The sequence below is a fragment of the Rhipicephalus microplus genome, chromosome 6 (genome assembly GCF_043290135.1).
Source record: "Rhipicephalus microplus isolate Deutch F79 chromosome 6, USDA_Rmic, whole genome shotgun sequence".
NCBI classification, from domain to species: Eukaryota; Metazoa; Arthropoda; class Arachnida; order Ixodida; family Ixodidae; genus Rhipicephalus; species Rhipicephalus microplus.
In genome coordinates this window covers 111,351,591-111,375,241 of record NC_134705.1, presented here as the reverse complement: position 1 = coordinate 111,375,241, position 23,651 = coordinate 111,351,591, and the positions used below count along the sequence as shown (strand labels likewise).

General features: G+C 46.2%; 4 protein-coding genes across 5 annotated transcripts in view; 3 read left to right on the top strand and 1 right to left on the bottom strand.

The window, feature by feature from the left end:
- The window catches only part of LOC142765137 (uncharacterized), a 33,113-nt gene extending 30,425 nt beyond the window's left edge, over positions 1–2,688 (top strand). The window contains exon 4 of the mRNA XM_075865708.1: positions 2,390–2,688. The gene's annotated coding sequence lies outside the window, so the exon portion shown is untranslated. The remainder of the gene's footprint in view (positions 1–2,389) is intronic.
- Positions 1–23,651, top strand: part of Pli (E3 ubiquitin-protein ligase pellino) — a 143,443-nt gene that overhangs the window by 43,745 nt on the left and 76,047 nt on the right. The window lies entirely within an intron of this gene.
- Positions 17,162–19,966, top strand: LOC119167349 (uncharacterized). The gene is made up of 3 exons (XM_075866416.1): positions 17,162–18,067; positions 18,728–18,878; positions 19,631–19,966. Exons 1-3 carry the CDS (start codon positions 17,844–17,846, stop codon positions 19,964–19,966), a joined length of 711 nt encoding a protein of 236 aa, XP_075722531.1. The 5' UTR covers positions 17,162–17,843.
- On the bottom strand, positions 19,974–22,418 carry LOC119167348 (uncharacterized). The gene is made up of 2 exons (XM_037418813.2): positions 21,351–22,418; positions 19,974–20,618 (listed from the first exon to the last, which is right to left on the bottom strand). Exons 1-2 carry the CDS (start codon positions 22,013–22,015, stop codon positions 20,018–20,020), a joined length of 1,266 nt encoding a protein of 421 aa, XP_037274710.2. The 5' UTR covers positions 22,016–22,418; the 3' UTR covers positions 19,974–20,017.

The window sequence follows — 23,651 nt, the reverse complement described above, 5'->3', positions numbered from 1 at the left end:
GCCCTTTGTCTGCGGAAGACGGTCGTGTTTGCTTGTTTCCGCTCGAAGCTTCGGTTCTTCTTCTCGGCTCATGTAAATGCTACGCATATGAACGTGATAGCTCGTTTCGCAGGTATTCCGGCGTCGGCGTTGTTGATTGTGAGCGAAAGATCATCTTGTCCGTAACAAAAAAAAAGAATGAAAATGAATCGAGAAAAATGCAAACATAAATAATAACGGCTGGAGGGTGCGTGATGTAATAATATTTGAAGTTTTACGCCCCAAAGCCACGATATGCTTACGAGACATGCCGCAGCACAGGGCTGGAAAAAAATTTATATAATGTGGTGCTCTTTAACGAGCACTGACATCACACTGTACATGGACTTCTACCATTTAGAGGTGGACTGGAGCATAAAGTTTCGTATATATACACTAGAGGGAACTCGGGTGGCATAGATATAGTGTCTATGAGAGCTGCAACGCACGGCGCTTCGGCGAGCGTGGAAATTATGTGTACTACACGGATTTGCCTATAGTCTGCGTATACTTTACGTTCCTTCTGGCTTCGCGTGGCTTGAAGCTGCTTTGTGATGAAAGAAGAAATGTCAAATGTTCAGCGGTAGCGCTTCACCACCTTAATTTAATCATCTAGGCTTACCATTTCAAACCGGGTCACGAAGTTTAAAACAGTTCGTTCTTTCCTTCGAAACGAAACTGAAACGCAGCGATAAACGAAGCCACGAGTGCGATTTGCCGCCCACAAGCACGAAGACTATAGGCCAATCCGTGTACTACCCGTCATCCCCACGGTCGCTGAACGATCGCAACGCCAGAGTCCCCTCTAGTTAACTTTAGGAAACTCTACGGACTGGAGGAGGCTTGAGCTTCGACTTGAAGAGTATATAGTCGCGGGCCTCGTGGGAATCGCCTTACCCTCGTATTCACGAACGCTCCTCGACTTGACTTTCACCCTGACAGAGTTGAACACTGCGCCGCTGCTCGGCTGAAAATGATACGCTACTCAAGAATCGCAGCAGATTATCGCTAATATGTAGTCACTTTCCCTGCCTAGAGACGGCGCTCCCATCGGCCTTCTCAAGTGAAGGTGAAGCGTTGTGTGAAGGGACGTTCCTGAATACGAACGTTAGTCTGCTTCGGTCCTAGATGCATGCGTCAACCGTGCCGCAAGGAAACGAACGACTGCGCACTTAATATTGGCCGTTTCAAAGTGTCATTGAATGCCTGTTGCAAACACGGTTGTTAAGTGAGCATTATAGCCATAATTATTCCTTCCGCGAATCAGCGAGGGGTCCGTGGACGCGTCCGTAGACGTAAACCTACGTTGTTGTTCACATTGTTGATGCTGCTGCTGATGATGATTGATATGTGTGAGCGCTTTGTAATGGGTAGGCCTTTAGAGAAACATCATAGAGCAAAATGATTTCTCACTTATTAGTAAAGTGCGATTCCGAAAACGCAACTTTTACCGCGACACGGCATTCGCTGAGCGAGAAAACACGTGAAAAAGAGAATGCGGGTGGAGACGCCACATTGGCATTCCAGCGCCAAACACCGTGACATCATAGATTTTTGAGGCGTCTACTAGGTCTCACGTACCTTGCGATCTACAAAAATGAAGTACATCGGCCCCTATAGGTGTCATAGACATGGCGCACGGAGTCTCGGAAAGTTTCGTCGATCCAATGTCGCGAAAGTACAAAAAATACGTTTTTAAATTTTAGACGTCACTTGCGGAGGTACGACGTGAAATTTAATACTGATGACAGTGAAACGTATGGCATTCGATTTCTCAGAGTTTTGCTAGTCACTTTAAACCAAGTCGTTGTTGCTGTTTAGTGTCCATTTGAAACAACCATACTTGGCTGAGATCGCATGTTTTGACGCCTGGCGAGATTATGAGCTTCTGCCACGCAATGTATGATACCCTTCCACTAACCGGCATTATTTTTAAATGTTCTCGTGACTTTAATAGGTGCTGTGAGTTTATAATAATATGCACGACGCGATTATTATAACTTTGAGTGCTCTAAGACTCCCTATACATGTAGGAATACAATATTTGAATAATATATGTTCGATAAGATGTGCGAAGGGTGAGCTCCTTCGATGAATGAGTGGGTTGTTCATAAACGAGTGGGTCCAGCAAATCTGTTTACGGCAGAGCTTGAAACGTAAACGCACAGAGCTCACTTTCTTTTTTATGAAGCTTGGCGACGCATCGTTAAACCAGGCTCTTCGCAAACACCTTTCTCGCCTAACCTTTATGCGTGCAGTCTGCGACAGGTAGCACAGCACGTAAATATAGGACCATTCAAGCAGTTCTACTCAAAAGTAACGAAACGAACAAATACTTACTTGTTACTTCTTTTCTCTTCTTCTTCTCCAGGAAATCGCGATCTGAGGGAGTTACGCCTTCTGAAGTACGCCTTCAACGTCGTTCTGCAGCGCTTCTGGAAACGTCCTCGGCAGCGCTCAACGATGACGTTTGGACTTTCCGAAATTCGCTGCACTTCATCCGTTTATATCATGATATTGAATGTCATCGCTGGGACGCATGGAAGTTTATCTGTGAATTCTGCTGACCGTAATCGTTTGTATTCAACGAAGACCTGTGATTTTTACTCGCAAGCACCGTGTTACGCTGTCTAGATGTGGCGCTCAATAAAGTTTGTGGTTTCTCGAAAACTTGAGAGTTTTAATCCTTCGAGATGAATGTGTGCGGCCGTGGCGTCGTGAGCGGCTTGGTTGGAATTTTGAAGTTTTCCTTGCCGACTGCGTCTATACTGTATGACCAATCGTTAATGGTCGAATAATGGCAGTGAATCGCGTTCGGTATTAAAAGGAGAGACTACGTGTCAATCCTCAGAGTAGCCAGGTGCCTTTCTCGCGACGCGAGAAATGACAGAAATGTCAGAAGGCGCTTCTAACTTGCGTGACGTCAGGTTGACGTGTATAGATGCGTGCCAGTGTGGGTGAATGAAGTCGAGATTGAGAAAACCGCTGGTTTTCGTAACACTGAGAGCATTTTCTGCAAGAAATAAATAGAGATGGCGTTTTCAAAATAAACAATTTTCCAGTCACAACTGAGCCACCAGAATTAAGCGATTCTTTGACGATTGTTTTACCATGTAGTAAGGTCAGACTGCATCGTCGTTAATCGTCGCTGTTCTGTGGAACGGGGCTCCATCTGCATCGTAAATCAGTGCGATTTGCTGACACTGGAAGGTGGATAACGGATTCATTTTTTCTATTGCGGGTTACTTTACAGTTCACCCTAAATCTGTTAACGAGAGAGGATACATACAGAACTAGTTCACTGGAAGGTGTACGTTTCGAGTGGAGAACAGTCGCAAAAAAAAAAAATGAAAAGAGATAGTAGCAGCTGGTTGAATTATCCTTTACGTCTATTTAGCCGCATGACGCAAGCGAAGCAACGACAGCACAAGTCGCGTATTGTACGAAGCTGGGCGCGCCCATGCAACGAACCATCTCTGGAACGCTGCAGCACGCGCTGCGTCGCTCTGCAGGGCTCCGGATACGATACGACATTCGGTGTCGTCACTGTCGGCATCCGCTTATTATGTTGTCGCCCGTTGTCACGTGCGCATTCGTTCCGTCGCTGTTCGTCGCTCGCGTCGATGTACCGCTGCCGTCAGTTTCAACCTCGCGTGGAACGGTGACGTTACACCTTAGCCAAGGCTTACTCGCTTTGCAAGGCCGGGGGGGGGGGGGGCTGCGCGGCTTTTCCCGAACTCTTTGTTTAGTGTGACGACACGTTAGCTCGTAGTACGTCGGATAGATAGAAAGAAAGGATTGGCGTCGTGTCGATGTAATGCCGAGGCGACGGCGCGTCCTTCGTTAATACCGTCACGCGTATAAATGACACTTTTCTTTTTTTTCGTTTTTTCTTATTTCCGCGTCACGCGTTCTGTCGTGTCGGAGACGACCGAGACCTCGGCATCTGTCAGATTGCGCCGTGACACTGTCGCCCTCCTAGGCAGCCTCGCTTCCGGGCTGCTGCATTTTGCCTTTTTTTTTCCCGAAATGCGTATGTAATGGGAAACGGGAGCTCCACGCAGTTATATAGCACGCGTAGGTCGCGCGGTCGACTCCACCCACGAAGCCGCAGTTTCGTCTGTACATATGTGCAGAGTCGATGGCATCTAAGGCTATAGCCTTCGAAGCGATCTATGGCTATAGCCTTAGCCTCATAACAACATCCCATCCAGGGTTAAATCATTACCCGCCGCGGTGGTGTAGGGGCTAAGGTACTGGGCTGGTGAACCGCAGGTCGCGGGATCGAATCCTGGCCGTGGAGGCCGCATTGTTGATGGAGCTGAAAATGCTTGAGACTCGTGGGCTTTTAAGCACGTGTTCTGCCGTTTTATAGTTATGGCGACTTCGCAGTGGAGCTTGCTCCCGGATCCAGCTAAAAACCTTCGTAGAATGAGCTCCCACTCCTTTACGCGTGCCGGGAGGCCTCAGCATCGGTGCCTGGTAATGAGTTAAGCTATATCCTAATGATTATACAGAACTATAGCGCAGAAGGTACCCGGAGGCCGTAAGCGGCACGCGGCGTATACTATAGAATTGAGGAAGCGAACGATGCGAAGAAACCCTTTCATCATCGTCATCACCGTCGTCGTGTGCACGACGCCGCCTTCGGAGTCGCTCCGCGATGACTGCTCGCCCAACCGCAAATTACTCCCGCCGCTTGCGAGAATCGAACCCTCGACCGCCCCGTGCGATCTGACCGCAGATTTCTCCAGAAGCTGTGGGGCAGAGATAATGGCGTGCTCGAACGGGGATACCGAAAACGGAATGTTGAGCGGGTTCGATAAACTATACCTTCTCACGGTGTCCGTCACCCTTATTACAGTGAACGGAATCTCAGGCAATGAAGAAAGGATGACCAGGCAGACGTAGAACGATATCGTTTTTGCATTATCAGCTTACGCTAGTCGTTACATTACAGTGATGATTCCGTATGTTCTATCTTTTATCCCTATACAGTATATCGTCATTGGTCTGAGCGGCGTTGCGCTGCGTTTAAAACATATGCGAACGCAACTGCTCGGGAGTGGTGCTATATATGTATAAAACCAAGGTAACCCGCACATCGTACCATAAATCTTATAGACGCGCGCGCGCGCGCGCGTGTGTGTGGGGGGGGGTGGGGGGGGGGAGGGATGTTGCTGTGCGATAAGCCTGGAAGCCCCCACGGATTAGGCTAAATTAAGATTTCTCTATTGTGGTTTCTAACTTCGTTGTGCCATAGCTCGCACGCGTGCCCACTTGTAACGGCTGAGAAAGACCCTCCGTCGATTGTCATGAACGTGCTGCTAAGCGAGCGGGAGGGCGCAGCTTCGACTCTCGGCGACGGCGGTCGTCTAGCGAAAGGCGGCAGAAACAAAAAAATGGAAACAATGAAATTTGCTAAAATGCCTCTTTGGGGCAACATTATAGTCCGCATGCCTCAGTCTTATCTTGGCTTTGTAATAATAGTTATATATAATTAGTAGTAATTGTAGAAGGAGGAGCAACAGCAGCAGCAGCAGCACAGGAAAGTGGGTGTTCTTAAAAAAAACATACAAATGCAGGCATCTAACTGCTCGAACAGCTGACGCCTTGACGGCGGTCGATCAGTGGATTAAATGTGGAGAGAGAGGGACAGCATAGAATAAGATGTTGACACTTCATTTAAGACGCTCAAAAGAGCCAAGGCAAGGTCGACAGCACGGACATCCTTCCGAAATATTCGCCCACGTCCAGTCGTAAACGTCTACAGACTACGTACTGTGCGGGTGATTCGATACACTGTATACTTCACAATCAACCGTTGCTTAGCCAGGGTAAAAGAACGCAACGGTTCTCGGGTATGAGAGCCACCACGCGTGACCGCCCGGCTCGTGAGGCAATAACTAATCGATGAGTTCGATGTTCGGCCACCTTATTACACGCACGCTCTCTATGTTCTCTCCTCAGGCCTCGCGGTCAGCCCTGCTTCTTTTACTCGACGTTTATTTTTGCGGCTTTCCCGAAGAGGCGGAGGGGGGGGGGGGCACTGGTGTCGAACATTTGAGACGGCCGTGTCGTCCATTGCTGCTCCCCTATTATCGCGATTGCGCGGCGTATATACAACGAGTGTTCGTAACACCCACCCACCCACCCACCCACGCATGTGTGTGTGTGTGTGTGTGTGTGTGTGTGTGTGTGTGTGTGTGTGTGTGTGTGTGTGTGTGTGTGTGTGTGTGTGTGTGTGTGTGTGTGTGTGTGTGTGTGTGTGTGTGTGTGTGTGTGTGTGTGTGTGTGTGTGTGTGTGTGTGCGCGTGCGTGCAGTTAGCGTGTCACTCGTGCCTCTGCTAACAGCGAAGGGCCGCGTTCTTCAGACACGGCTGTTTTGCTGCTGCAGCAAAGAGGCGAGGCTCCAGTGGAGGAGGCACGAGTGGACTTTTTGTTCTTGTTGTTGTTGCGCTTGCGTTGGCCGGCGTCGCGCGATTTGCGCAACGGGCCCGCGCGTGTGCCCCATAGAGACAGAGAATGAGAGAGAGAGGGAGAGAGAGAGAGAAACGCGTTTGCATAATTTGAGCGCGTGTGACCCTGATACCCCGGCGTTTGCTTCTGCTGCTTCGGCTCGTGTAGCGAAAGCGTTTGTATTGCGGCATTTTATAGCGCCGCCCTCGCTCACCCCGTCGGGTCTTTTTTTTTCAGGTCTCGTGACGTATATGGTGGCTCTTGCCGACTGTCGGGCGTAGTGTTGTGGCATCGTCGGTGTGGTTTCTTTATGTGCATGCCGCGGTGAGCTTCTGTGCGACTGCGTGGGTCGTCGGGCTCGGCTGTACTGGGACGATATCGATTGGTCAGCGCGCGGATTTCACTGTATATGTATACACCGTACGATCGAATGTGACAGAAATCTACCCTCGGCCGTTTATTTTTTTCTTTATTGCGTTGTGCAGATAGATACTGGCTGCAGGGAATGTTATGTGCTTACGCCCGTAGTTCACTATGAAGAGCTGTTTGGATACTTCCGTTGCCTTTCAGTGGTGGTTTGATTCTTCACCCGGCGTCTGCTTTTGCGAAAGTGCTTGCAATGACTCTAATGTATTCTAGGATAGCGGATAAGCGGGCAAGTTCACAGTTGTGGTGGGCGGTTCGGTGCGCAAGAGCGCGTCACAACAATCGAATGCGAGACATTTGTGCCTGCGCTTTTGTACTTAGTAAGCCGTCACTCCGTTCGTAGTGAAAACGCTGCAAATAACGAAAACTAGAACGTTATAAGGATAATAACGTGGAAGCAATGAGTATGTTTAAATCAACTCAAATGATGCCTTGTGCCATTCACTTAGGATGACTCCTAGGTGAAAGCTGTCTTGATTTTTTTTTACTAGAGTGAAAATCCAATTGGGCTAGTTGGTATTGCATAATGAAATGCGTACAGCGCGAACTCAAGACGGGGATATAAAAGAAGAGACACAAACAAGCGCTGACTAGCAACTGAATTTTTATTACCACAAAAGCAAAATATGTACGGAAATACATCAGAAAAAAAAAGAAAATAAAAACAAAAACTGGACGAGATTACTTCCAAGTGATGGTTACACGCGCTCTTCGAAAAAGGACAATTCTTTTGTCAATAAACCGATAGAAACCACGCTGATGCAGGGCGAACCTTCTTTCGCGATATCTGGGCAATGATTTCGCGAGGAATGAACATGTGAGAACCTTAATACCAAAATTAAGCAGAGCAGCCGGTGTACTAAGCCAAGCCGAAACCGTCACTCTTTTCCTGTTAGCATTAAAAGTGTGTTATATTTCGCGCTCTTCAACTCTCCCCTATATTATTGCACGCTAATATGGGGAAACACAACATTATCAAACACACAGCAAATATTCTTGGTCCAGAAAAAAGCGCTTCGTTCAATAGAAAACGTCTCGTTTCTAGAACACACAGAACCTTTATTCCACAAACATAAAATTGTGAAGGTTCACAACATATACAAGCATAAACTACTGAGAACATACAAAAATGCCACATTAGGAAGAACACAGCTGTTCGAAGAAATTGCAAATCTTCGAGCAAATACAATTTCCTATCCTTTCAGGTATCACCCACCATACCACGTTCCTTTCTCGCGTACCCATTATGAGAAAGAAAAACTTGGTTATGTACTCGCAACCACACTAAATGAACTAGAACAAAGAAATGCTGACGTTCTTAACTTTACTAACAAAACCTTACTAGATCTGTTTATTTAAATGTATTAGAACTGCTCATGTTTGTATATTCACATTAGCTGGTTTTACTAAAGTAATTGTAACTTAAAACATACATGGATGTCTTTTTTTCATTAGAACACCGTAGTCTACATAACTACTTTTGGTAATCGCATTGTATATACTGTGGCTATATAGACTTGTTAGACGTTTTGCCCTGTCACTACTGCTGTACGGGTGACCAGAGCCTAGTCAAGCTGCGCAAGCGCAGCTTTTTTCTCTGGTCCCCTATTTTCGCAGTGACAATGCGCTGTATTGTCTGAAGCGAAAATAAAATTTGATTTGAGTGATTGATTGATTGGTTGAGTAGGCGTGTCCTGATATCTTCCGATGATTGTGGTTTCTTCAAACAGGGGTGTGCTACCGCAGGATCGGCAATGAATGGCCAAAAAAACCTTCGCGCACATTACTTTTGTGCTCACTTTCATTGCCGATTTTTCATTTCATGGTGTGTCTCTGTTTTTTTTTTAATTACTCTTCTCAACGGCTTGGGACGCCGACGGTTTTGATGAGGTGTATACATGGTGTGCAGGCACTGTATACATACACTTAGCGCCAAATGAATTACATACGCGCCGGCGGGTTCATTTCGTGGATTGTGTGTACAGGCACTCGTGACGTAACCGCATGCACACGTACTCGAGAAAGAGCGGGCTGGCGCGTTCCCGTCCGCATTTTGCCCGTGTTCACCTAGACCTGTGCACACCTATAGGCCGTATACGTAGACCGCGGAGAAGGCGCATAACCGGCCGACATGCACGCGAGCACGTAGACTTCGCCCACTGCGTGCTCGCAGTTTGCGCCCTCGTAGTGGCGGAACAACAGCGAAACGCGCGTGGCACTCTGTCTAAGCGATGCTCGTGTACTCTTCACGCCGCACTCGACGTTATTGGATTGATCCGTGTGGTGTTGTTACGAGTACACCCACCCATCACTGTGCCTGCGCAAAAGTGAAAGAAGAAATTTATTATACATATTAAGCTGTGAGATTTGTACGTTGTTTGGACATCTTTCTTCTTTGTGCACTAAAAAATTTTTAGTTTTTATCTTCCACCTATAGAAGGAAGGAAGATGTATTCAGAACACAGACGAAAGGAGATGATAGGAAAGTAGGACTTGGCCAAAAAATAAGTTGGGACATTAAAATGATATCAGTGGGCCTAGCTGCTTTAATAGTAATAAAAATGTGTTAAATGAACAAGCAATTTGACTAGTGTTGGCTTGATCACACATCATGTATAGCCGTATTACGCACTGGAAACTGTGCCAACTTTGCGCGTTCTTCAGTTACAGCCGACAGCAGCCATTAGCAGTCTTGGGCAGTGACTAGTTACAAGTAACGTGTTACTGGTAACTAGTTACCCTTTTCAATAACTTGTAACTGTAACTAGTTACTTTTTTACTGAGTAACCGTAACAAAGAATACAGTTACAGTTGCTTTTGTTTTTGTTAAAAAAAATCATCCAACAGCTACAGTCGTTAAAGGCCGGCGTTACACGCTTTCCATTTTTTCGAACTTTCTTCTTGACAATCTCCTCCCCACCTTTCGACTTTCCACGGCTCACATCGCAGTTTAAGCGAACAGGTCGCTAAGAGGAATATCTTCCCTGCAGAAGACCGAGTTCGGAGTTTACTTGTATACTACGCGTCTAAAGGTAAATATATTTGACAAAGACCTGTCGGGCTGGTTGGAAGTGAAGTGCGTCTGTAGGGTATGTTTATTCATAAAATGCATGTCGTAAATCAGTAGTGTTGCCACTGAACACCCTGTTAAGTCCACGTTGCTTCCCCCCCCCCCCCCCCCCCCTGCGGCCTTTTTTTTGTGTGGGGAGTGGGAAGGAAATATATATATATATATATATATATATATATATATATATATATATATATATATATATATATATATATATATATATATATATATATATATATATATATATATATATATATTATTCTTTTTGTCACTTGAGCTTCTATTCCTTGAGCCGGTGGAGCATTCCTCCGTCTGAGGCTTCCAGCAAGTCGTGTTTGACAGGTGGCTAGAAAACAGCAGCTTGAAACTGCTGAAAGCCTGGAGCACTTAAAACGGTTTCGTAACTGATTGTGAAAGGTCTACTTCGAGTTAACACAACTAATATTAACAAAGTGATGAACGTTTCGCCTTTTATGCAGGTCGTATTCTCAGTAGACGCTGACAAAAAATTAAAAAATTAAAATAAGTGGAGGTCGATCAGTTCATTACTCACACATGTCCTTGCAAACGTTCAGTATGGAGCCGCGGGCTGCTGTTTTGTTGCAAGCTGGTGCGTCGTAGCAAATGAACCACGTTTCCAGAAGCCTCCCCCCCCCCCCTCACGCACACACATTGCTTGGGTCAAAACTATTGCCCTGTGCAGCGTCGTTCCATGGTTTCATCACATGCAACTTTCACTACCTACATGCCTTCCTACGTCTTTATCACTTAAAATATATAATTTGTTTTGTAATAAATTTTTATACACTAACAGAAAACTAATGACGTTACTTTTTCACTGTTACTGTAACAGAGTTACTTTTTGGGGGATTCAGTAACTGTAGCTGTAACACTGTTACTTTTTACTGCTAACATGTCCATGACTGGCCATTAAGGATCTGCGCGATCGGCGTTTCGTCCGAGTCGTCTCGTTGAATAGCGCCGCCTAGGGGATCTCGTACAAGTTTCGCACCTATATTCAAATCACGAAGCTTTACTTATATTGTGCACGACGTTATATCTTCAAAGGTAACACGCCGCGGCATGTGTAATCGCTGCCAAGATTACGAAGCTAACCAAATACAGCTGTCGCGGCATTGCCACCACCTGCAAAGGTGATTTCACCGCCTAAAGACGCGAAGACGTCGGTAAATATATCCTATGTGGTTGTTCTACACAAACGCACGAAGCCAAACAATGGCACGCATAGGGGAAATCGAAATGCATTAACCTATAAGTAACGCGGCGCTATAGAGAGACGAAAATGTACGAGGCTGCAAACTGGATGTTAGCAATTTCTTTCAGCAACCACAGTATTAATCTAATAAAGAAAAAGGCGTTGTGACTATTTTTTGTATAGTCCGGCCTTGCCACGTTTTTGTATGACTGCCTTTAATGAGTAATGTCAACTCTCCTTGGGGGGTTTCATTGTACTCTCTTATGAGAGCCGTGACCCACCAGAGTTAAAGTGTCTCTTTAGTGTGCAGTCTACGAGAATCTCCGGAAGGAATCACACATACTCCTTTTTTCCCCCTTGAGTGTACGCTGCATTCGTGAGGTAGCGACCAAGTCGTTAGTATAGTAGGTATTTAATGAGTGGTGACGGGACCACAATTGTAACGTGTGATATATATAAAAAAAAGATCGGGCGTTAATAAATACGGCGTACACACTTGGCATCAATAGTTTAGAGACCTATTAGTTCCGAGAAAACTATATTTTGTAGTGGTTTTACGGTTGTATTCGGTTGAACAGGCGTGGCGTATGATGTTCGCCCTTTTTAGAACGTGCCTGAAATGGAAAATGTGAGTCCGCCCTGCCGAAGCAGCTGGCACGTTGAGCTTTCACTTGCGTCCCGCGGTCCAAGTGTATATTTGTTACGCTGACCGTGCTTCACACACGATGTAAGAGCAAAAGCTCGCGCGCGCTACGCTGGGCGCTGTCGTTGAAGACTAATTACCGCAATCAGCGACTCCTGGCCCGAGCCACAACGGCGGCGGACAATTTTTAGCGCGGCTGTATATGCTGTGCGAGTCTGTGCTGCGCCTGCCTCGTTTTGGCGGGTCTATTAGAGCGGGCGTGGCGCCCTCGGTCGGTCGGTGGACCGCAGGGGCGTTGTCACGCGCCGCGGGTGGCTTGAGCGACTATCGTATAGACGTGTGTGTGTATGTATGCGTGTGTTGTATACATATGCGACACGGCTGCCGTCCCACCCGGCCTGCCTACCGCGTGCGTCGCTTTCTTCCGCTTCCGGGCGAGGCCTCTCCCTGCTCATATGGCGTGCACGTGCTGTGACCGACGACCCTTGCATCCGCGCGAGGGAAGACGCGAGTCATTCTTAGCGGAGGAGGACAAGGCAGACATTGATTAATTACGCTGTAATCCTTTAATTGGCGTATTCATGAGGGAGGTAACGGCCATAGAGTTTCCTAGATGTACACTATAGAGGGAACTCCGGCGCTGGTGTCTATGGGAGCTGCGATGCATGGTGCTTCAGCGAGCATGGGAGCCAAGGGTATACTATGGATTTGCCTAGTCCTCGTACTTAACGTTCCTTGTGGCTTTGCGTGGCATGAAGCTCAACAGGATCGGTTAGATTGACAGCACATGTGAGAGGCATTTGCCCTGCAGAGCGCGTAGTCAGGCTAATGATGATGATAGTACTGTATAATAATTTGTTTTTCTTGTTTATCGGAAGGGGGGGGGGGTGCGTTACCCCGATGGTATACTCGGGGACAACTTTCTGCGGCAACGATGGGAAGGCTATGGAACAAAACTGAACGTGTGCCACCACTGAGGAATATAAGCCCAAATATCAGTCTGCGTTTTCCGCGTGAAGATAACAAAAAAATACTTATTTTTTACGGCACGCCGTTGATAAAAAGACGCTGTACGAAAATGCACCGGAAATGCAGCCGCCGCAGCCGGGATTCGAACCCGCGACCTGCGGGTCAGCAGCCGAGTACCTTAGCCACTAGACCACCGCAGCGGGGCACCCCAGTGAAAGGCAGAATGCACTTTGCTCGCGGGTAATGTTAACGTTGCATGGGCGTCGTGCACCGATTCAGTAGAGAAGAGCGTAGATATTAACAGTAAACTGTAGTCAATGCATTTTATCCGCCGACAATCGGCCCAAACCGTACGCAACGAAGCACCGCTGCGTGTATTTGTATACGCGCCGCCGACCGCATATCCACACTTCCGCGGGATGGTGCTGCCACCTATAGCCCGATCTCGCCGCGAATAGTTCCCATCTTTCTGGTTTAGATGTCTGGTATAGTCACAATCGGTCATGTGCCGCAGCGTTTTTTTTTTGTTTCTTTTGTTTTGTCTCGTTGATCTGCTGTTTCAAATGATCTCTAGGTCCGCGCGTGCTCAGATTTGGGTGCAAACTTTCCGGAGCCCTACATTACGACCTCTCTCATAAATATACATTGGTTTGGGGGCGTTAAACCCCACATATCAATTTATCTGCTGAACCGGATCTCGGAGGTCACTTAGTAAATGCCTGGTTGGCATCAGCTCCGCCAGGTGCTGCAGTTGCTCCAGTTGCTCTCAATATTTAAGCAAACTCGGTTAATGCTGTTAGTTATCGCGATATTTAATTGACCTTTATCTTAAGCAGATTTATGCGTAGATATCATGCGTATCTGTTCGCTAGAACCAGGACCTTTCATTTCAATCTGTAAGATTTTTTTTTTATGAATACTCGGAACGCCAGAAATAAGTGCCTCACCAGTGCTTCGGAGCACAACAAAAGCGTTTCTTAGTGCATGTGGCATTAAAAAAAAAGTACAGAAAAAGCGAAAGAGAAGTTGATTGATGTGTGGGGTTTAACGTCTCAAACCCACCGTATGGTTATGAGAGACGCAGTAGTGGCGGACTCCGGAAATTTCGACCACCTGGGGTTGTTCAACGGGCTCCCAAATCTGAGCACATGGGCGTAGAGCATTTTCGCCTCCATCGGAAATGCAGCTGCCGCAGCCGGGATTCGATCCCGCGACCTGCGGTTCAGCAAAAGAGAGAGAGGAAGAGAGATGGGGTAGAACCGGGGTGATGACAGGCATACGTTATCTGTATAACATAAGTGAACTCGTTTTGATGTGGGGAAAAAGAAAATATTAAAGAAAAAGATAAACAGAATGATATACTTTGCATAACATATTATGTGATCAATAACTATTTATTGCCTTTTCACCCCTCCCCCTCACACACACACACACTTTTACTTTTCTTGCCTACCTCATTTTGAAAGGCAAAAAGGCAGTTGACATGGTCGTAATCAGGACTATGATATCCGCAAAAATTGATAGAGGTCTTGTGAGAATGACAATAGTGCGGCTAATTTATACAAAGGGAACTGTTTAGTAAGTTTGCGCATGTACTTGGTATTGTACAAATGTAGTACTTCTTTTGTTATATGGCACGAAATAACGAATATTAATCGTGTATGCTGGCGTGCGATTAAACATGGCAGGCTTCACCTTTCCATAAAACGCAAATGCAAAAACGTGTTCTGCTACTTCTTTTGTCTTCATTACTATGTTTTTATGATAGTTTTGTATAATCGTTATCAGAAGAGGCTTTCCCCTTTAATTATTGCTTAACATTTTTATATAAAAAAGGGAAAATAATGGCTCTCAGAGACAGTGAGAAACGCGTACACAGAATAAACGGGAACTGTTTAGTAACCTAACTTGACATGGATTAGTTAAAAGAGCGCTAATGGCAAATTAGGTCGTCTCTTAGAAGACGAAAATAATGTCCCATCCAATCAGTAGGTGCGGGGCTAGCTTTAACCACTTTAACGAAAGAAAAAAAAAAAAACAGCGTTCGTAAGACGGCTGACGTATGTCGTCCAATTTCCTGCGCCCTTGTTAAGACTTTCGCGGAATAGAAAACTGTTTTCTCTCTCTCTCTCTCTTTCGCTGGCTACCATACGAGAACGAGGCTCCTGACAGAGAATAATAGCGAAGCTGCGTAGTTTAAACGATCTTGTTCGTAGTAGTAACGTGCTGCCGCTGTTGTTAAAACTTTTCCGCGGCGTTCTTGGGTGAGGGGTTTTAGTAATTAAACTATGTTTTGGAACGAAGCTAGACGTTCGTGGGGCGAGCATCAATAGTCGACTGTATGTAAGAAAGAAGTTATAATTCGCTGTTTGAGCGCGCCTTTTTGATTCCTCGTAGAAGAAAGAGAAAAGTTTAATTGTCTCATAAGTTATGACTTTTCTTTTTCTTCGTTACTTTTTTGTCTCGCTTGCTTCTTGAGTTGTCTACTTTGTTATTCTTCTCCTTTCATTCGTTCTTACACCTTTTTTCCAATTAAGTGCAATCATTAATTAATTTTATTCTTTCTCTGCTTCTCTGCTTACAGGATATGGTAATTGCGCCGCCTACGCCCCGTACAGTCTTTTCTGTGAACTTTATATTTTAGAACTTTTGTTACCTTAGTTACGAACTATAGTTCATGCTAGCGTGCCATATTTATCGAACGGAAGGAAAAAAAACTATAAAAAAGAGACGGAGAGGTCAGGCGATATTCTTGTGCGAAATTAGGGAATAGAATGGGAGGAAATCGAAAAGATCGATTGGTCCAAAAGGTATTGGCTGTGAAACAAGGGGCGATCGTAGGTAGCATAATCATAGTTAGTCGCAGGGGCTTTATACGACGTTTTATATTTGTTGCCGGTGCGAATACGGCCTGTACAGGAGGCACTTGCCCCGCTGAAGCCCCTTCCCTCACTTCGGGGGTGTTTCAGTTCGGGTGAAGTTATAATAGAAGTTTAATAGAGCTTATAGCGAGGCAGCTGTACAAGCCGCTCGTGCGTAATCTGCGTGCCTATACGTCAATTGTGAGCTGTATTTTAATTTTACGCGCCCGTGTTTCTTCAGACTGAGACTAAACAAGAATAGTGAGGGGAAATAACGAGGCTTGTACAGTAACAAAGAAAGGAAGAAGAACAGAAAGAAAAGCGATACAAGGAAGGCAGGGATGTTACCCTGGCTATATCCAGTTTGCTACCGAATGCATTGGGAAGATAACAAGGCATATAAAGATGCAGACATGACGCAGAGTACAGCGTATCACAGGCGGCCGTTCAGTTCTGTTGTCTTCAAGTACTGCAGGCAATTTTGTTGTCTTCAAGTACCGTTACTTTCAAGTACTGCGACATTCAGGTCAGCAGCTGAGCCCCGTAACCGCTACACCAGCGCGGTGAGCGTAATATTTGCAGTTCACTGTGGTGTTAAGTAGTAGCAGTGTTGGAAAAAAACTCCCGAAAAGAAAAAAAAAAATGCTTGGGGCTTTGGTCACATGCGGCGTGCTTAGAAGTCGCCAGGGTCTCCTCTCTCCCCCTTCCAACTCTCTCTCTTCCAGCGATATTTGGTGTACAGACGGGTTCACTGGAACACTTTCGTGCGCACCATGTCCGGTTTTCGCTTTCTGACAATAGCATAGTGGCTTGGTTTTCACAGGACTGGTTGACTGTTCAGATTACCTTTAATAGACTAATGCCGTGCACGAACAGTGCTGTTACGTCTGCTTTCAGTTACGGGGCCCGCAATATGACAAGGTGATCATTGGAGTGTACCTTTTAACAGTGTACGGTACTGTACATTTTCAAATCTACGTTCCTACCGTTCTTATTTGAGATATTCGTTGGATAGCCTGCACATATTGAAGTGCAGCTTGTAGGTTCAGATATCCTCTTCGAAAGCCTCCTCCACGTAAAGTAATTTGCCCATGTATGCGTACATGAAGATCGATAAACCAGTACATCTTTGAAACCGATCAATCAAGTTGTTCGCTCATGACTATCCGTCTTGACTATTCATTAATTAGTGGGCTTTCTGGGGTATAATTACGTCGAGCCAATTGACGCGCGGCTGTGCGTAGCATTCTTTGTTTCTTTCTAAGATGTATTAAAAAAATGAAGCAAGACGATAAGAACCTTAAGTTTATTTACAGAACTGAACGCTTGTGACGCGTGCAATATATTCCGCAACGTGGATGGGGACTTTAGTTGAAATTGCCCCGCGTTTACGTAAGGAATCTTCTAATCTCAAGAAAAGAAAAAAAAAAGAAATCAATATGTTCGCTATGTCGCTTGCGGATTCTCCCCCCCCCCCCCCGTTTTTGACGCGTGTCGTTAAAGCAAACAAAAAAGGGAAAAAATGTCTGTGTAAACGAGTCGAGTAAACAAAATGGTAATCTCGTAAAACGTGCGAGCATTCGTTTGTTTACTGCTCGGGAATATTGTAAACACAAAAGGAAAACTGTCGCCTTGCACTTGCCAGTGCAAGGCAGTTTGTCATATCCTTTAGTCCATAGAACTCTCCTTTTTACCCTCGCACCCCGAATGAATTCAGCTCGTGTGCCCCGAAGTTTGGCGCTCCCTTCGCTTCGAGAGGGAGACTCCCAAACTGAATTATACCCCTGACACACGGGCACCCTAAAGTCCTTTAGACAAGGGGACATCTTTCGGAAAGGCGTTCGGGCGCAGTGACACACGACAAAGGAGTAACTCCTCTCCGGCAAAGATCCTTTTCGCAAAAGCAGATCCCGCATCTACTTTTCTGGCAGGAAGGGAGTACTCTCGCATACAGTGTACCTAATTTATCAATAGAAGAAAACGTGCCGCAACATTGCGGTGCCCTGTCAGTATTTTTTTTGCGCTGAGAAAATGTTTTCATTTTCAACAGCAGTGCGATTTGTTGAAAAGTGAAGACCTATAGTCTGTCCATACTCTCAAACACCTGCAATACGTCACTAGCGCGATCATGTTAGGGTTGGCAGTGGCAGTTGCTGTGTCGGGGACGTAGTATTTTGTACAATGGAGTCGGCTCAGTCGGTGAAGAAAAAACCGCGCGTCCAGTGGACTGAAAAGGAGACCTGGGCGCTGATAAAGCTATGGGAGGACCATTTGGACGCCTTGCGAGGGCAAAAGCACAACGGTGGAGTTTACCAGGCGATTGCCGAGAGCCTCACCGACGCCGGTATTCCCCGTACACGGGCGCAAGTTCACAGTAAAATCGACAACTTGACACAGACATTCAGGTAAGACGGTCACTCACGCTACGCGTTGTCGCGCGCGTCCTGCTTGCTTGTTTAGTGTGTGTTAAGATCGGGCCTGTAAAACCCGACATGCATGGGCACCTCGCATATCGAGGAACGCGGGACTCCACGGTACCTGCGAGTGCGCGGCAACAGATAATGGCGTCCCTACCATGCGCGGTCCGCGTCCCACAAAAACCCTTGGTGATAAGCGCGTCGGGTGTGCGCTCGGCTGTCTCTGACCTTTGCTGGTACACTCTTGTCATGTGAAGGCGCGTCTCTGCGCTCTTTTTTTGAAAAAAAAAAAACATATAAATATGTTAATTAAACGTGTTCACTTCGTAAGAAGCGGTACAAGTGTCTTTCTGCGCCGGAAACTGGGTTCCAGCCTTTACCCCGCCTCGAGTCACATGAGTGTTTATGCTTGAGAAGTAACCAAACAATGTACCGCTCAGGCCGAATTTTCAAGATGGGTGCCGTGAGTCGTGTACGAAGCATGTTGCTAGGTGCCAGCTGTATTGTATCACCTGTAAGCGAAGGTAGCAACAAAATTATGAAAAGCTTGCATAGGTTGTATTTCTATATTTCTGTGCTGGTCATAATATGATGGGGCCTTCCTATGTTGCTTGATAGCTAAAAGCGACTGTGATCTTTTTTTCTTAGAAAAATTGAGCGAGAGCTCACGACAGGCTCCTCACCACCAACGTGGCCATACTATAAAGAACTGAAGAGGTTCATTGGCTGCCTGCCGATAAATGATCTGTCCCTCATGGAGGAAAGCTGCTGCGACACCAGTAGCGACACTGTTGAGAAGGTGTGTAACGAACAAATCACCATTGTGCACTTTCCCTGCAATCAATACAAGTACTAGTGCACTTACACCGGTATAATTGTATAAGCTGATGTTTTTAACTAATTGGACTCGCGGAAGTTTTCTATTTACCTGAAAGTATACAATATGTATCATGGCTTATGTACATTAATGTCTTACCGAGCAATATTTACTCACACATGAACATTTTCGCATGTGACTGCATTCTCTATCGTTCTATAAGGCTGACGATGATCACCAAGTCCTCCACCGACATCTAGAACTTGTTTCTGTTTGGTGTGTAATTGTCTAATGAAGCTTAACGTTTTTGAATGTAAAATTGCCTGTTTTAGCCGCAAACGTACTGCATCTACCTTTTTGTACCATATAAACAACACTAATATAAACATGATACACGATAAAAATATCTTGGTGTTTACCTAACTTCTACCGTTTCGTGATCCACTCACATTGAATGCATATGCACCAATGCTTCCAGATCATTTGGTTACATGCGCTGCAAGTCGCATAATTCTGCTAATGATATTCTAAACAAGCCTACATACCATTTGTATGACCTCAGCCTGAATATGCAGCATCGGTCAATGTTGACCAGCATCATGAAAGTTTATCCTCAATTGTGCTGTTCATTTCATCAATGTAATTATCAAGAGTTACGATTGTGGTGTGCTGCCTCTCAGATCAATTTTTTTTTTGTATGATCTTTGTAGCTGTTTTCTCTTAAATGTTCGCAGCTTATCTACGAAATGGAGAGCGGAATCAGTTCCGAGGCTACTGAAACTAACAGCACGCCAGTGCCAGGAACATCAAATGAACAGACGCCACCACCTGCACCCACCACGCAGTCGACTCCGAGCCCTGCAACAAATACGGCAGCACGGGCAGCAAGGAAGCGACGGCGGCCACTGACCGCAGCGCGCGAATTCCAAGAGGCTATGCTGGCTGAACAAAAAATGCTACGAGAGCAGCTGGAGCGAGCTCAGCAAGCCGAGGTAGAGCTGAGATCTAAACACCTCCAGCTTCAAGAAAAGCTTGTAAATGCCCTCGTTGATTTCATCAATAAAAAATGAGGCAGAAAAAGTGTCACTCTTTTTATTTACAAATTCCAGCGCAAAAAGATTCTAGGAGCGGGCTGCCTGGGTCTGCATCCTCTGGCTGAAGTGGTCCACAAGTGCAGAACGCACACTGACTGCATTCCCAATCTGTGAATCGCTGCCACGTTCTGGTTGGGGCAGTTGGGAGTCGGACTGCTTCACTTCCTGGAGCCATTGAAGCTGAACAGCATCGCTGAAATGCTCGCAAATGTTGTTGAGCACGCAGCATGCGCGAATCACGAGGCGAGCGTTTGCAATGTCGCATTCCATTCTCTTCGACGTGAAGCGAAATCTTGCCTTAAGCCTTCCAAAGGCGTTTTCTACCACACGTCTCACTCTGCTGATGTGGTAATTGAAATTTTTCTGCTCTGCACTAAGTGGGGTGTTGTGTCCAAATGGCTTGATGAGGTTAGGTGTAAGTGGGAAGGCCTGGTCACAGAGCACCAGAGGTGGCACGGCAACGCCTCCTATTGTAACAACTGGAGCCTTGAAAAGTGGTCCCTCAACCATGCCGGAGAGGCTCGACATTTGATACACATGAGAGTCATGGCATCTTCCAGGGGCACCAACATTTATAAACCTGAAACGGTACTTGTGGTCTACAAGCGCCAGGAGAATAATGCTGTACCTGTAAAAATTAACACAAGAGTCATTAACACAAGTCAAAGTCAGTAAGAACACTTCTCTGGTTTAAAAAATGCTAGCGATATTGACATAAATATATCAATGTGGTGAGAACAAATAATGAACAGATTGCTAAGGCACAAGGGTGAAAAAATGGGCACGTTAGCTTAAACCATTCAGAGGTGGAAGTCGTATACACGCATACGTCTAGATAGCAGTACATACATCGGGTAAACTATTTCGATCACAACTTATGCTCGTCTTGGTTACTATAACGCTTCGCAGCATTTTACGGCTTTTGCAAGGTACTATTGCCAATTCCTATTTGATGTTTCTAATTATGAGAAAGTTTTTCAGCGGCTTCAAGGTCTCAAATGAGATTTGCAACAAGCTTCTCGTTTGACGACACTTACTTGCATGCACAAGTAAGTTTTTTTTCTGAGCAGACTTTTTTTTTCTGAGTAGACTTTGTTGTTTTCTTGAAATCTTGTAGCGAGGATTTCTTCATTGGATCCCTGTAATTGCAAGAAACATGCGCGGCTGCACATTCTAGGGAGAAACTGACGTTGCTGGAGACCAATTTGTGAGTCATATAGGTAGCTTGTAACTTATAATTCGCACACAAGGAATGGTTCACATGCGGATGTTTCACATGTTCACATGCGGATTTCTCGAATATTTAGGTGCGATGCCTTACACGCGAACGTTAATTACCAAAATAGCCAAATCAACTTACCACCCCTTGTAGTTATAGTAATCAGTGGCATGTTCTTGTGGCGGCGAAACTGGGAAGTGGCAGCCGTCGAGGGCTCCTACAGCTTGGGGAAAGTCACTGACGGCCATGAATTCCCGAATGTGTTCGGCCATCTCAGATGGACTCAGCATCTTGATCCAGTCGCTTTCCAAGACAGAAACGGTGGCTTCGCAAAACTCCTTGTAAATGCCGTTCACCGTCGATCGCCCGACACCGAAGACACTGGCCACGACTCGGTCCTCTGCCACGGAGCACAGTTTGAATAAGCCGATGGCCACCACCTTTTCAACCGCAATGCACTCGCGCATATTAGTTGTGACCCTCTCTAGCGAAGGGCGTAGGCTGTCCACAATGAAGCGGAAGGTGGCTGGGCTCACTCGAAAACACTGCTTAAAGTGGCCGTAACCTAATAACGGCAATGTGTCTTCGAACCAGCGTTCGTTGCGCACATAGGCCCACCTTTCGCGGTTGATGGCTCGGGGGGACAGTGCGGAAGCAGTCAAAATGAAGCTGTTCATGACGAGTCTTTGTTTGAGGCTCATCACTCTTGCCTTCGCAGCGTTTAGCTCATCTTCGATGGAGCCGAGGGCGACAAGAGCCAGGCCCACCTCAACTGTCGCTTTATCTCTGTCTCTGCGCTGAGACATCGCAAGACCACGATGAAACGAGGCACGCCGTCACTGACCCAGCTGGACGCAGCCATGTAAACAGCACGACAAAAAACAAAAACAGCAAAACACCGACTGTTCATAGTTGCCAGACGAACTTAAGTTGCTGCTAAAAACGCAAAAAAGCGAAAGAAAATTACAGGTATGCGCATTATAAGCCACCAGACAATAAAAAAATACGGTTTTATGCTCCGGCGTCACTGAATGTGATGTACATGCGCAGATTCTTTTTAATATTTCTAATCTTGCTCCTTCCACAAACAGCGCCATTTTTTCTGCAGCGTTCATCTGAGGCACTGCCTAAAGCAGTAGTCCGGTGCCGTGTGTCATGAGCGCCACTCCTTTCTGCAAATGGTCCCCTTAGGCGACAAAAGGGGTTTACTTCAAAGTACTTTACTTTTGCCCGTGTGTCACGGGTATTACATACGCAAACAGGACGACGCCTATCGAACGCGGAAGTGCGCCTTTTTGAAGGACCTGCGCTTGGAGTAAACGAAAGACGGCTTCCGGAAAAATCTGTACGGTCGGCGCACGCATGTTTGAGCAGTATACGCAATAGCGCCGTTGTTTCATTTTCTTCAAGGCGGAATCCCTTAAGCCGCTATACTGGCGCTCTCAACCGCGAGATCTTACGCGAGATTTTCCGAGATTGCAAGGTGCTGTCTGAAAACTCACTTGACCTTAATAATGTCTGTGTTTTTTTTCTTCTTTTTTACGTCCCAAAACGAGACAATGGTTGGGGGACGCCGTGGGCTCCGAAAAATGTGGACCTGGGGTTATATACTGTACAGGCTTATTGTAAACAGCACACGAGCCGGCCTGGCCTTCTCCGACTGAGTGTCGACGTCACACCATGTCGTCACAGATAGCAGAAATATGTGTCGTCATTATGTGAAATGATCGTCACTATTTGGCATCACATCATTTCATCAAGTGGCCTTACACCCCGAAGCTGTATAGTAGGATAAGTGAAATTGATTAATTTGTCCTATAGACTGCTATAGCGAAAAACTCGTATAGAGTTCATATGAGCCTGAGAGATCAAGCGAATGTGACTACTCACTGCTGATTCGCTAAAACTTGAAAAGGAAACACATGAGCGTCAAGCAATACTACTTAGTACCTATGGACAGTCGTAGGCCACATGCAATTGAGGAAGACTTTATAGCGAACAGCGATGAACACCGCCGTTTCAGCTTCACTGACTAACCGCGCGTCAGTACGGAGCGCTTGAGAGGTGGTATATTTCGTCTATAGTTTCCCGAGTACAGTAATTGCATATTAATTGTTGGGCTATGTTACGTCCCAAACCCACGGTACAATTATGAGAGGCGCTGTAGCGTAGGGTTCCGGAAATGTCGACCACCTGGGGTTCTTTAACGCGCGTCCAAATCTCGGTGCTCGGACCTCTGAAGCGTTTCGCCTCCGTCGAAATGCGGCGACGCCGCGGCCGGTATAGACAATGGGTCTTGATCGAAAATACAGCGCCGGAATTTCGTGCTGCGACGAGTTTGGCGCGCGAAAATAATACGCTCTCTCGCTCGCTCCGTGTGTCACAATTTCGCGCAAAAACGCGGCGCTGCTATATAGCGGTGGGAGGCCTTTCCTGCGAAAC